This window comes from Podarcis vaucheri, assembly GCF_965113315.1.
Source record: "Podarcis vaucheri genome assembly, chromosome: 7".
In the NCBI taxonomy this organism is placed as follows: domain Eukaryota; kingdom Metazoa; phylum Chordata; class Lepidosauria; order Squamata; family Lacertidae; genus Podarcis; species Podarcis vaucheri.
The window spans coordinates 12,478,253-12,491,676 of record NC_138765.1 but is presented as its reverse complement, the minus strand read 5'-3'; the positions used below and the strand labels follow the sequence as shown (position 1 = coordinate 12,491,676).

At 42.8% G+C, this 13,424-nt stretch overlaps 1 protein-coding gene across 10 annotated transcripts in view; it reads right to left on the bottom strand.

Moving 5' to 3' along the window:
- The window catches only part of ARHGEF1 (Rho guanine nucleotide exchange factor 1), a 74,363-nt gene that overhangs the window by 52,429 nt on the left and 8,510 nt on the right, over positions 1–13,424 (bottom strand). For 9 of the 10 annotated variants that reach the window (XM_082232630.1, XM_082232636.1, XM_082232637.1 and 6 more), the window contains exons 2-4: positions 3,920–4,025; positions 2,829–2,912; positions 2,198–2,317 (exon numbers count right to left, since the gene is read on the bottom strand). In XM_082232630.1, coding sequence (XP_082088756.1) covers positions 2,198–2,317; positions 2,829–2,912; positions 3,920–3,946 — 231 coding nt within the window. In that variant the 5' untranslated portion in view covers positions 3,947–4,025. The remainder of the gene's footprint in view (positions 1–2,197; positions 2,318–2,828; positions 2,913–3,919; positions 4,026–13,424) is intronic. The other variant, XM_082232633.1, reaches the window with a different exon arrangement.

Below are 13,424 nucleotides of genomic sequence, written 5' to 3'. Positions count from 1 at the left end.
GTTAACAGGGTTCTAGAGACTGCAATTGTTTTGCTGATGATTTGTTAATTATATGATTTACGCTGTGCTTGTGATGCTCTTATTATGCCATTGCTCGTGATGCTCTTATTATGCCATGGTTTGTAAGTCACTTTGGGGTTCATTCGGAAGGAAAGTGGCACAGAAATGCAAAATAAAATCAACAACCAAAACATCTCTCCAGGCCTAATCAATGCAACATTAAATGAGAGAAGGAAGTGAAGTTCAGAAAGCCCCTTCCCTGCTGCCCTCTGCATGTAAAACAGGGAAATGAAGCCGGGTGATCATTGCTTCCACTAACTGTCAATCATCCTGCCTGCCTGTATGAGAGGGCAAGGTTACACCGTGGGACGCCCTCCATTGGCTTGGCTGGGACCAACCACCATTTGACCTTGTGGTCTTGATGTCAGAATTTATCCATGTTGATATATTACATTAACTTTTAAGACTCGGAGCCTTAATTTGCTTACTTTCCCATGCCCTCCTCATTCCACTTTCCTTTTGTGTCGTGTCTATCAGACTGCAAGCCTGCAGCATTGACTTTCTTGCTTACTGATCTTTATCCAGCCCAACGATAAATGAAAACACATTTGGTATCCGAATGGGCTTTTCCCTTCCCTTCCCTACCCACACCACCTTCTTTTGCTATTGTGTCTATAAGACTGCAAACCACTGGGCACAGGTCTATCCTACTGTTTGTACAGCACTTAAAAAAAAATAAATTCTTGAGTGCTTCGTAAATAATCTCAGTGCCCTTGCCTGCAGGGCCCGGGGAATTGGGTGCTGGCCAAGATTTGCTTCTTACTGAGCAATGAGCTAAGAATGCCTACCTGCCCCCAGGTTTTTCCTTATATTTCACTTAATAAAAGGGACTAGAAACTTGCTGCGGGGAAACAACAGCTGACAATACAAAGACGAAATCAACAATAGCTACAGGGTCCTGAGCTTCTGCCAGGAACCTCTCAGATACTGAGAACTATGACACACAACAGGTACAAGCCCATAGATAGGAGGGTGTTTTAGCAACACTGAAAGCTGGGGCTAGAGCCTTTTCTCCCCAGCAGGCTAGTTTTGTTTATGTTTATTTTAGGCTGCATTTAACATGCAATTCCATCATCTGTCGGCGAAACTGGTGCAGCCCAGAAAAACCTGCACAATGCGATTCCATAAAAAAAATATATATTTATCATTTTTATTTTACAATTAAAACAATAAATAAGAATCCAAATACCAAAAATACATTTCATTTAGACTTTCCCCCGCCATTTCCACTGTTTGCTTCCTCATTTTCTTTTCTACTACATATTCTAATTAATCCCTCTCTTTTCATTTTCTCATTTTTATATCTCAGCAATTGTTACTGCTGAATTTAATCTGTTACTGTTAACTTTATAATAGGCTTACAATAATTTTCCAAATAATCCACAAAACATTTCCAGTCTTCTTTAAAAAAATAATAATTCATCTTGATCTCTTATTCCGTTTGTCAATCTTGCCAATCCAGCTGACCGTGAACTGGACAGATCAGTGCAAAAAGTTGCCTGAATTAAAGCATGTCAAAAGTCTTGTTACGTGGGAAGTTCACTATTGAAGCTGACAATTGGTGCAAGTTATTTGGTCTGAGAAAATACACTCACGCTTGTCCCCTGCATGAGCTTCGGGAAACCAGCAGTCAGATGTGCCTGTGTGGGCCGACCCACCTAATCACACCACAGCCAAGCGTGGTAGGAAGCTAGTCCTCATGAATGAACGAGTCTTTAAACGAGTGTCCACTTGTTAGGGTTTTAGTCTTGTTTTAAATGCATCTGTTGTTTTTAACTTTCGAAAATCACCTTATGTCTAAATCAGGGGTCAGCAAACCTTTTCAGAGGGGGCCGGTCCACTGTCCCTCAGACCTTGTGGGGGGCCGGACTATATATTTTTTTTTTGGGGGGGGGAATGAACAAATTCCTTTGCCCCACAAATAACCAAGAGATGTATTTTAAATAAAAGCACACATTCTACTCATGTAAAAACACGCTGATTCCCGGACCATCCGTGGGCCGGATTTAGAAGGCGATTGGGCCGGATCCAACCCCCCGGGTCTTAGTTTGCCTACCCATGGTCTAAATCGTCTTGAGAGGTGGTTTAGAAGGGGGTTAATATATCAACAATGACATAAAAAAAATGCAAGGCTTACCACAGGGCTGGAGTCAAACTGCAGTACCACATGCTGCAGAAAAACCATCAAGTAGGCTGGATGCCGTGTTAAGAGGTCCAGGCTCTGGAACATGCTGGTTTGTGCATCTGGGTTCTGGAACTGAGGGGAGGAACAAGAGAGAGAGAGAGAGAGAGAGAGAGAGAGAGAGAGAGAGTTGTTAAATCAGGATTTCCCCCACTCTTACCTTCTCCACCCCACCCTCTCCTCACTGCCTCCTTTCAACACAGTTCCTTCCAGATCACTCTCAGTGTTTGTTCACAAGTTTCCTTCTAACAAGCCCACCCAGCTCAGCACTGTCTACCCCACGTGTGGAGAACCTCTGGCCCTCTTGATCTTGCTCAGCTATGGCCTCCTATCAGCTCCAGCAAGCGTGGCCAATCAGCAGGGAGGATGGGAACGGTAGTTCAGCAACTTTTAGAGGCCAAAGGTTCGTCTGATCAACACAGGCCAGCAGCAGGGACTCAGGGAAGGGGCTCTCCCAGCCCCACCTGGAGATGCTGATGATTCAACCTTCTGCATGCCAGGCAAGTGATCTGCTACTGTGCTATGGTGCTATCGTGACCTTCCTCCTGCTGTTGGAACCCTGGCCTCTCCCGAACCTCCCACTTACTGGCTCGATGTCGTTTTCGAAGTCCTCGTCTTCTGCTCCGATGATTGCCATGGCCGACCCAGTGCGGGCACCCAGTGCCGGGTTCTGGTAAGGAAGACGCGAGACCATATCAGTGGCAGCATCGAGAAGCCCCGCCTTGCCCTGCTTGGATCACCCATAACTTGAGGTCCCAACCAAGCACCCTGGAAACTCCACGCACTCTCAAAACAGACCTTTCTCTCCACCCACAAAACCCCTCATATAACAAGAGTATTTTGTGTAGAAACTACCAATGCCAGTTGCCAATCAGCGAATCTGATTTATAAAAAAGCACTGCCCTTTCTAAAATAGAGAAGGGAGCCCTCCAGAGGTTGCCAGTCTCCAACTCCCACTCCCATCAGCCCTGGCAATTGGCTCTGCTAGCTGGGGATGATGGGAGTTGGAGTCCAACACTGTCTGGAGCGACACAGGCTCCCTATCTTTGCTCTGTGGTAAAGGTAAAGGACCAGTCGTGGCCGACTCTGGGGTTGCGGCGCTCATCTCGCTTTATTGGCCGAGGGAGCCGGCGTACAGCTTCCGGGTCATGTGGCCAGCATGACTAAGCTGTTTCTGGCAAACCAGAGCAGCGCACGGAAACGCCGTTTACCTTCCCGCCGGAGCGGTACCTATTTATCTACTTGCACTTTGACGTGCTTTCGAACTGCTAGGTTGGCAGGAGCAGGGACTGAGCAACGGGAGCTCACCCTGTCGCGGGGATCCAAACCACCAACCTTCTGATCGGCAAGACCTAGGCTCTGTGGTTTAACCCACAGCGCCACCCGCGTCCCAACAATGTCCAACAATGTCTGGAGCGCCACAGGCTCCCTATCTTTGCTCTGTGGTAGGTTCCCCAAACTCGGGTTTCCAGCGGTTTTTGGACTACAACTCCCATTATCCCTGACCACTGGTCCTGCTAGCTAGGGATGATGGGAGTTGTAGTCCAACAACTGGAGACCTAAATTTGGGAAACACTGTTTTTCTGGGGGGTGGGCAGGTTAGAACTTTGACTGTACCACCCCTCACTGTACAAAACCCCATCTCTTTCCCCTCCCCTCCCCATGCCAAACACTCACCCCATTGTATCCTTCCTCCAACTCCATTCTGCCCCCGTGGGGCGGGTGGGGATAAGGTCCCCAGCAGCTGAGTCAAGGGGTCCAAGTCTTCAGAGTCAGCATCTACCTTTAGGGGGGGGCACAGAAAAATGAAAAATTCACAAACTGGGCAGTGGAGAAGCAGACAGATTTGGGTGTTCGGTTTACAACACATTCCCTATCCCTGCCCTAAGGGCAGACCCACATCCAACGTGCTTTCAAACCGCACGACAATCATGGGAACTGTAGTTTGTTAAGGGCACTGGGGAATCGTAACTGTGGGGTGTCAAACTACAGTTTCAAGGATTCTTTGGGGGGAATTCACATGCACTGAACAAGCTTAAAAAACCCATGGCATGGATTTCCCCTAAATGATTGCTCTCTTTAAATAAAACCCAACTTTGCAAGGATTCGGTTTTTCAGGAAAAATACACACCCGTCCTCAGGAAGAATATGGGAGATGCGGGGGGGGGGGGGAGGGAGAAGAGATGGAATGGAAAACAAGTTGGAGCAGGGGGAGGGCTTCATACACAGAGAGGTATTCAAGCTACCAAGGCCACCCCACCTCTCTTGCTCTCCCCCCCCCCCATTACTCAGAAATTCCTGCACTAGGTGGAGGTGAATGCTGCATGAATACTGCCTCTGTCACCTACAAAGAGGCCTCAGAGACAAGCAGGAGGAAAACTCCACACCCCATAGACAGCCTGACTCATAAAGGGCACCTTTCCAAACGGCTGGCAGTAGTGGCCAGGGAGGAGCTTGGTTTGGGGAAAAATATGGGTCAGAATCAAAACAGCACATTGCAAAACTCTTCAGAGTGCTGGATTGCCTTCACACACACTGTCCCAGGGTGGGGGGCAGAATAACCTGATTATTGAAGTTTCCCAGCCTGATTATTGAGGTTTAGCCCCAGATACCCATCTCTAGGGCATTGCTATCTATTTTCCCACAGGTATTATTTGTCTCTTTTTGTGGAACAGGTAAAAAAATCCTAATGAGTGATGACTAGCTTGGTGTCCCCTAGTAGTGGCACAAAGGAAGGATAAAAATAATTGCCCACAAGGTAGTTAGCACTCTGGGTAATTCCCCTAATGGAGAACAGTAAGGTAAAGGTAAAGGGACCCCTGACCATTAGGTCCAGTCACGGATGACTCTGGGGTTGCGGCGCTCATCTCGCTTTATTGGCCGAGGGAGCCGGCGTACAGCTTCCGGGTCATGTGATCAGCATGATTAAGCCGCTTCTGGCGAACTAGAGCAGCGCACGGAAATGCCGTTTACCTTCCTGCCGGAGCGGTACCTATTTATCTACTTGCACTTTGACGTGCTTATGAACTGCTAGGTTGGCAGGAGCAGGGACCGAGCAACGGGAGTTCACCCCGTCGCGGGGATTCAAACAGCTGACCTTCTGATCGGCAAGCCCTAGGCTCTGTGTTTTAACCCACAGTGCCACCCGCGTCCCTAATGGGGAACAGTACAACTTGCAATTTAGAAATCAACTTCGGCACCTAAATAGACTAGATCAGGGTTTCCCAAACTTGGGTCTACAACTGTTTTTTTTTTTTAAAGACTATAGTTCCCATCATCCCTGACCACTGGTCCTGCTAGCTAGGGATGATGGGGGTTGTACTCCAACAATAGCTGGTGGCTTAAGTTTGGGAAACCCTGGGCTAGATAGATCAGGCTTCCTCAAACTCAGCCCTTCAGATGGTTTGAGGCTACAGTTCCCATCATCCCTGACCACTGGTCCTGCTAGCTAGCGATCATGGGAGATGTAGGCCAAAAACATCTGGAGGGCCGAGTTTGAGGAAGCCTGAGATAGATGATCCTCGTGGTCCCTTTCCAGATCTGTAATGCTATGGTTGTATGCCCCTATCTATGGACCATCAACAGAATGACACAAACAGACACACACACAAAATAACCAGCTTGCAAAGCAATTTCAGGACATGTTTACAGAAGACTCATAAATGGCCGCTCTTGTAGTCAAGAAGGAATTGATTCTTTGTGTGGTCTCCCAGAGGCTTAGCAGAAAACGCCCCCCTTTTTTCGCCCTTTGAGGCCACAAAACGGCCAACCAGACAAAGTATAGGGAGAAGCAAGCCGGTACAAGCTTCTGAGGATTAGTAGCTTTTATGGGGATGGATATATATATATATATATATATGCTTTCGTATATATATATGCAATGCATTACATCAAGCGTCAAGCTGCTTTAGCAGGCAAGGACTCCCAGCCATAGCTACATTTTTCTCTGACCAACGGCTCTGTGGCTTTTTGGCAACCGCAAAAGAAACAGAAATTAAAAGCAAACATCCACATTTCTCTGTCAAGCTGCACTATTGTTGAAGTTCTGCCAGTGGTGTGTATGTTAAAAAAGACAGAGAAGCTTGTCTGGAAAAGGGTTACAAACCTTTCAGAGTGGACTGTGACCCAGCTTTCAGCCACATTCTTTAATGCTCTGCGTGCTTTTAAGAGATTCATGCAGAATTGGCCTCACAACATAGAAACTGAGAGCCGATTTCAGTGGCATGGTGCAGTAAATACCTTAAATCAGGGTTTCCCAAACTTGGGTCTCCAGCTATTTTTGGACTACAATTCCCATCATCCCTGGACACTGGGTCCTGCGAGGTCAGGGTGATGGGCGTTGTAGTCTGAAAACAGTTGGAGACCCAAGTTTGGGAAACCCTTCCTTAAAGTAGGAAATCTTGAAAATTTTAGAGGGTCTTGGTGGACCACTTAAATGATTATTCTGCCTGTTGTAGCAATTGCAATGTACTGTGCTAGATGCTGTATGATTTTAAAACTTCATTTTTTTATTGCTTCTTTCATTTCTTATGTTGTATTTTATTGTATTACAAGCTTTGGAGTTTGAACCATCATTCAACGGAATACAATATGAGAAACAACAGAAGCCATACAAATACAATTAAAAATAAAGGTGGATATTTAATGTGGACATGCCACAGACCACTTGGATGAACCTCAACGACCACAATTTTGGGAATGCAGCCTCTTGCCCGGAGGAGAGGTGAGAAGAAGGAAGCTTGAGGATTTGTCACCATCTAACTCCCATAACGTCCCCTCTCCTCAAACTGCCACGGGGTTAATTTATTCCCTTAAGCAAACAAGTTGCCTTTTATATTCTATTGAATATTTTCTTTTTTCAATTGATGTTTATTGTCGTAATAATCTTATGTAAACCACTTTGCGAGGTCTGTCCGAAAACCGGTACAGAAATACTGCAAAGAAACAAGCAAGCAAAGCCCTGCCTTAAATAAAACAAGCCATGAAACAAATTAATTATGTGAGAGAAACCACAGAACCGTCAAGAGAACGCATGTATTTCGCACACTCAAGGGTGTGCGATGTGAAAAACCCACTTCCTTTGCTTAGCCACAAAGTTTGTTACGGCGCCCAGAGAAGTGTCAAACCGGGCCTTCGCCCGGCCCACTGCGAGAACGAGAAAGAAACGCTTTGCAAAGGCATTTTGCAAAAGACAATAATAAAGGCTGAATCAGCTGCGCCGAGGATTAAGGGCAGCTGCAGCCCCTGCGGACGAGAGAGGGACGAGGCAGAAAAGGCAGGCCACTGAACAAGATGGAACGGCTTGCAACAAGATGGACTCCGAGGCTGCAGACGGAGGACCACGGATGCGAGGTGCTTTGAAGGATATGGGAGAGGCACAAAATGGTCCTAGCCCCTTAATATACACCCATTCCCCATCTGCCCTTGCGATGGTCGCTACCTGCAGCCACGCGGGCAAAAGATTCCAGACAGGAAGTGAGTCACACCATCGCCCTTGTCTCCGTTTCTTGAGCAACGACAAGAGTTGGGGGTGAAGACCCACACGCCCCAGGACACCTGTGCCCCTCGGGGACTCCCCCTTTCCTCCGAGCCCGAAGGAGCAGCCGCATCTGCTGGAGCCGGGCTCAGTAACAAAAGGAGCGGCTCGGCGTATTTACAGAGAGAGCCGATTTCCTGCAAGAGGAAGTGATATAAGAACCGCCACCTTTCAGCGGGGTGGAAAAAAGGAGGTCAGCCCCGTCTGGGAATTGAACTCAGATAAGGAACAGTAAACTTACGATTTTACCTACAGCGGAAATATAAACTTTAATAGAAGCAGACTGTATATAAAAAGGGTGAAAACCTTTTACTTTGGATATTCTTTGTCAGCCTGAGAATTTCTGAGAAAGCAGAAGGAGAACTTCCTTTTACCTTCGTCTATGCGGAAGTGCCTAGTCAAAATTAGGAAACTTCGTACTATTTATTTCCTTCTTTTTAATTTTTACTAATGCTATACAGCAGTGTGTAGGGAGAAAGCTACTAAGCCCAAGCAGGAATTGATTTGGACTTGCAGATTGTATATTTTTATTTTGAGGAGGAGCAGAGCGGAAAAAATACGCTGAACTACGCCCCTCCCCCTTATTTATTTTTTTGGTGTGGACTGTTAGCAAACTGGTGGATTGGTTTCTATCTTGATTTCATTTTTGTACCTGTTCTTCTTATTATTATTCTTTTTTGGATAGTGGGATTTCGAAGGAATTAGGCCAACAAGTGGCTGAAGAATTGGTTTGATTTTTATTTGGGGGTTTATATTAGAATACTTGAAGGCTTGTGGTGGTTTTTATTTTTTTTCTTCCTCAATATTAAGGAATTTGTGATTTTGTGTGCACTACGTTGGGAAGGCTTTGTGGTGGATTAGCCAAGCAAGTGGCAGAAGAAGTTTAATTTTAATAATTTGAGTTTGTTTTTTTTTGGGGGGGGGGTTGAATTTAACTTTGCTGTTCCGGAACTGTGGATTAGCCAAACAAGAGGTGGAAAATTCTGAATTAATTTTTCTTGTTTCGTCCCTTTCTTTCTTTGACTGTTTAACACTGGAAGGTGACATCTAGTGGCAAAGAGTGAAAAAACATTTAAAATGGACAATGTCATGAGGGTCTGGGAGAGATATAAAGACTTAATAGAACAAAAGACTCCTTGGTGGCTCTCACCAACTGAAGCTCTGTCGCTCAAGCCACTTGCGGAAAACGGGAAATGGCTTACATACAGTGATTTGCTAATACAGTGGTACCTTAGGTTACATACGCTTCAGGTTACATATGCTTCAGGTTGCAGACTCCGCTAACCCAGAAATAGTACCTCGGGTTAAGAACTTTGCTTCAGGATAAGAACAGAAATCGTGCTCCGGCGGCGCGGCAGCAGCAGGAGGCCCCATTAGCTAAAGTGGTGCTTCAGGTTAAGAACAGTTTCAGGTTAAGAATCGACCTCCGGAACGAATTAAGTACTTAACCCAAGGTACCACTGTAGATCAAGAAGGAAAATGAAAATTAAAAGAGTATGAGGAAATAAAAGATCGTTTTCAGAGTTGGTTACATTACAGGCAATTACATGAGATATACAAAGAAGACAACAAGAAAGGGTTTAGTTATACCACTTCTAGATTTCAAAAGGAAGTTATAGAAGGAAAAGTGAAGTTGCTGAAGGGTGCATATAGTATCCTGTTAAAATGGGAAACAAAAGATAAGGAGGTAAAATCGGTCATGATCAAATGGGCGTAAGATATAGGACATAATATACAATTTGAGGATTGGGAAAAACTGAGGAAAACAGATTTAAAATTTACAGATTGTGCTCTTTTGAAAATGATGTATAGATGGTATACATCTATGTATAGATGGTACACATAGCAAAAATGTATAAAACTGGGTCAAACATATGTCGGAAATTTAAAGAAAAGGAAGGGACTTTTTATCACATGTGGTGGGAATGTAGGGAAATTTTAAAAATTTGGGAAATGATATACAATGAATTGAAGAAAATGTTTAAAATGACATTTGTTAAAAAAAACCAGAAACATTTCTGTTAGGGATTGTAGGACAAGACCTGGCAAGGAAAATAAAGAATATATTTTTGTATGCAACAACAGCGGCAAGAGTCTTGATAGCACAAGGATGGAAGAATGAGGAAACCCCGAAAAAAGAGCAGTGGCAAGAGAAATTGATGAACTATGGAGAGCTGGCTAAACTAACGTATAAACTGCGAGTTAAGGACAACTGTGACTTCAAAGAAGAATGGGAACTTTTTACAAATTACTTAAAAAGACAACAAAATGAATTGGACTCCTTGGCAGGTTTTGAACATACACAAATTTATTGATTGTTAACATAGCAGATAGATAATATAAGGATTTATACAAGTTTACAGTATGCAGAGAATAATATGTGTTGAAAAATCAGAGAGAGGAGCTGAGGGAAGTTTCGGGGGGAGGGTTTGATGGGGAGGTGGGGGAAGGGGAAAAATAATGAATATTATTATGTTTTGATACTTTGATATGTCAAAATTGTTAATCAAAAACTTTTTTAAAAAAGAATGTCAGCACAGAAAAAGGCAGGAGAAGGAGGAACACCATTGGAGAGGAGGAGATCGAAACAAGAAAGTGAAAATAAAGGAGAGTTTTTAAAAAATGTTTGCAGAAATAAAAAAGGACATAAAACAGAGTGAAAGGAATTTGGAGACAAGGCTGGAGCAGATGGATAAAAAAATTGATATGACTGTTTCTGAGGGGCCAAATGAAAGAGATAACCAAAAGAACACAAAGCTTGGAAGAAGGGATGAAACGAACAAAGCAAAAAGTAAGAGATATGAAAAAAGAGAAAGAAAAAGTTAAAGAAGTCTCAGAAATGAATAAAACACAGGAGGAGCTGTGGGATGCGATTGCTATGAATGAACTGAGGCAAAGAGAAATGAATCTGAAGTTTAGATCGGTTCCAGAATCACAAGGAGAAAATATTTTGGGGAAATTGACAACGGAAATTGCACAATGGTTAAATATGGAGGTAGAGGAATAGGCAAAAACAATACAAAATGTGTTTAGGAATAAAATGAAGACTACAAAGGCAAAAAAATTCCCAGAAGATTATCTGATTACATTTAAGGATAGAGAAATGAGAAATTTGATTTTCTTCATAAAAGGAATAAAAGCAATATATTCTGATCAAAAAGCAAAGTTGATAGCAAGTAATATAATAACGGAAAATATTGAAATTACAAAAGGTACAAGACAAGGGTGTCCGCTTTCACCATTATTATTCATATCGGTACTGGAGGTCTTTCTAAGGACAATAAGGGAAAATGGAAAAATAAAAGGGATTACAGTCGGCCGGAAAGAGCATAAGGTGAAAGCCCTTGCCGGATGACTTGGTATTAACAATTGAAGAACCATTAACCAGTGCTAAAGAAGTTATTGAGGAGATAGAATGATTTGGGCAAGTAGCAGGTTTTAAAAATAAATAAAAAGAAGACGAAAATGTTAGTTAAAAATATGAAACAAGATTTGGTGGATATGTTGCAGCAACAGATTGGTATAGGTAAAGGTAAAGGTACCCCTGCCCGAACGGGCCAGTCTTGACAGACTGTGGGGTTTGTGCGCCCATCTCACATCTATTGGCCGGGGGCCAGCGCTGTCCGGGGACACTTCCGGGTCACGTGGCCAGCGTGACATCGCTGCTCTGGCGAGCCAGAGCCGCACACGGAACGCTGTTTACCTTCCCGCTGGTAAGCGGTACCTATTTATCTACTTGCCCCCGGGGGTGCTTTCGAACTGCTAGGTGGGCAGGCGCTGGGACCGAGCAGCGGGAGCGCACCCCGCCGCGGGGATTCGAACCGCCGACCTTTCGATCGGCAAGCCCTAGGCGTTGAGGCTTTAGCCCACAGCGCCACCCGCGTCCCAACAGATTGGTATAGAAGCTGTTAAAAAAGTCAAATATTTAGGAATATGGTTGACCTCAAAGAATATAGATTTGTTTCAAAATAATTATACACCAGTGTGGAATGGAACTAAGAGAGATCTGGAAGTATGGGGAAGGGTGAAATCGTCATTTTAGGGAAGGATTTCTGCTATCAAAATGAATGTGCTACCAAAGATGTTGTTTTTATTTCAATCAATTCCAATAATCAAGGGGTCAGCAATTTTTAAGGAGTGTCAGAAGACAATTTCAAGATATATCTGGCAGGGGAAGAAACCAAGAATTCAATATGCTGTGAATTGTTAACAGATGCCAAAGAAAGAGGGGGCTTCGCCTTGCCAGACTTGAAATTGTACTATGAAGCGGCCTGCCTCTGTTGGTTAAAGCAATGGATGTTGTTAGAAAATACAGATTTGTTGGATTTAGAGGGTTATGATAATAGATTTGGTTGCCATGCATGTCTATGGTATAACAAAACAAAAGTCCATAAAGGATTTGGCAACCATATATTCCGAAGAGATCTGAAGATCTCTATTTGAAATATGGGATAGGTATGAAAACCTATTAGAACGTAAAATACCATGGTGGGTATCTCCATTAGAAGCAATGTGTGTGATAAAGATAAATATGAGTAAAAATTAGGCCATGTATGAGAAATTGGTACAAAAAGAAGGAAGTAAATGGAAAACGAAACCTTATGAAGAAGTTAAAGAATATGTGAATGATTGGCTGCCTGCACTATCACCAAATCAATGAAATGTTTAAACAAGATTTAAAAGAAAATGGATTTGATGATAAAAAAAATCAAAATTTGAAATGGAAGTATTAGAAAATGATTGTAAAATATTGCCTAAAATATATAAATCACTGTTGAAATGGCAGTTGAAAGATGAAGAAATTAAGCCGGTTATGATACACTGGGCCAAAGATTTCGGGTATAATATACAGTTAGAAGATTGGGAAAAATTATGGAAAGAAGGATTAAAATTTATAGCATGTAACGCTTTGAAAGAAAATGTGATGAAAATGATGTATAAATGGTATATCACACCAGCGAAATTAGCTAAAATGTGTAAGACAAGTAATAAATGTTGGAAATGTAAAGAAAAAGAAGGAACTTTTTATCACATGTGGTGGGAATATAAGAAAGTGAAAAACTTCTGGGAAATGATATATAATGAGATGAAAAAGATGTTGAAATATACATTTTTTAAAAAAACCAGAAGCATTTTTACTTGGTATTGTAAGAGAGAATATTAATAGACAGGATAACAAAATGTTTTTATATGCAATAACAGCAGCAAGAGTATTATTGGCCCAGAAATGGAAACAAGAAGAATTACCGACGAAAGAAGAATGGCAGACGAAATTAATGGACTATGCAGAATTAGAGAAGATGACAGGAAGGATTCGAAACCTGTGGGACCAGAGATTCTCAGAGGACTGGATTAATATGTAAACTATTTGAAAAGCAATTGTAATCAACAGATTGCGCTAGTAGGATTACAAGAGGTTTTGTAAGGAGGAATATATCATATATTGCAAGGAAGATTATGAAGAAAGCTATTAGTTAAGATAATTATAGTGAAATTAAGAAATGTAAATTAAGTGAAAAAGATTGGAAAATGTTCAGATGTGATTGATGGAAGTCAAAAAATTGTATAAGATATGAAATTGTGTTAAATGAGTGCTGAAAATGGTATGTTAAAAAATTAATATAAAAAAATAAATAAAGAGAACAG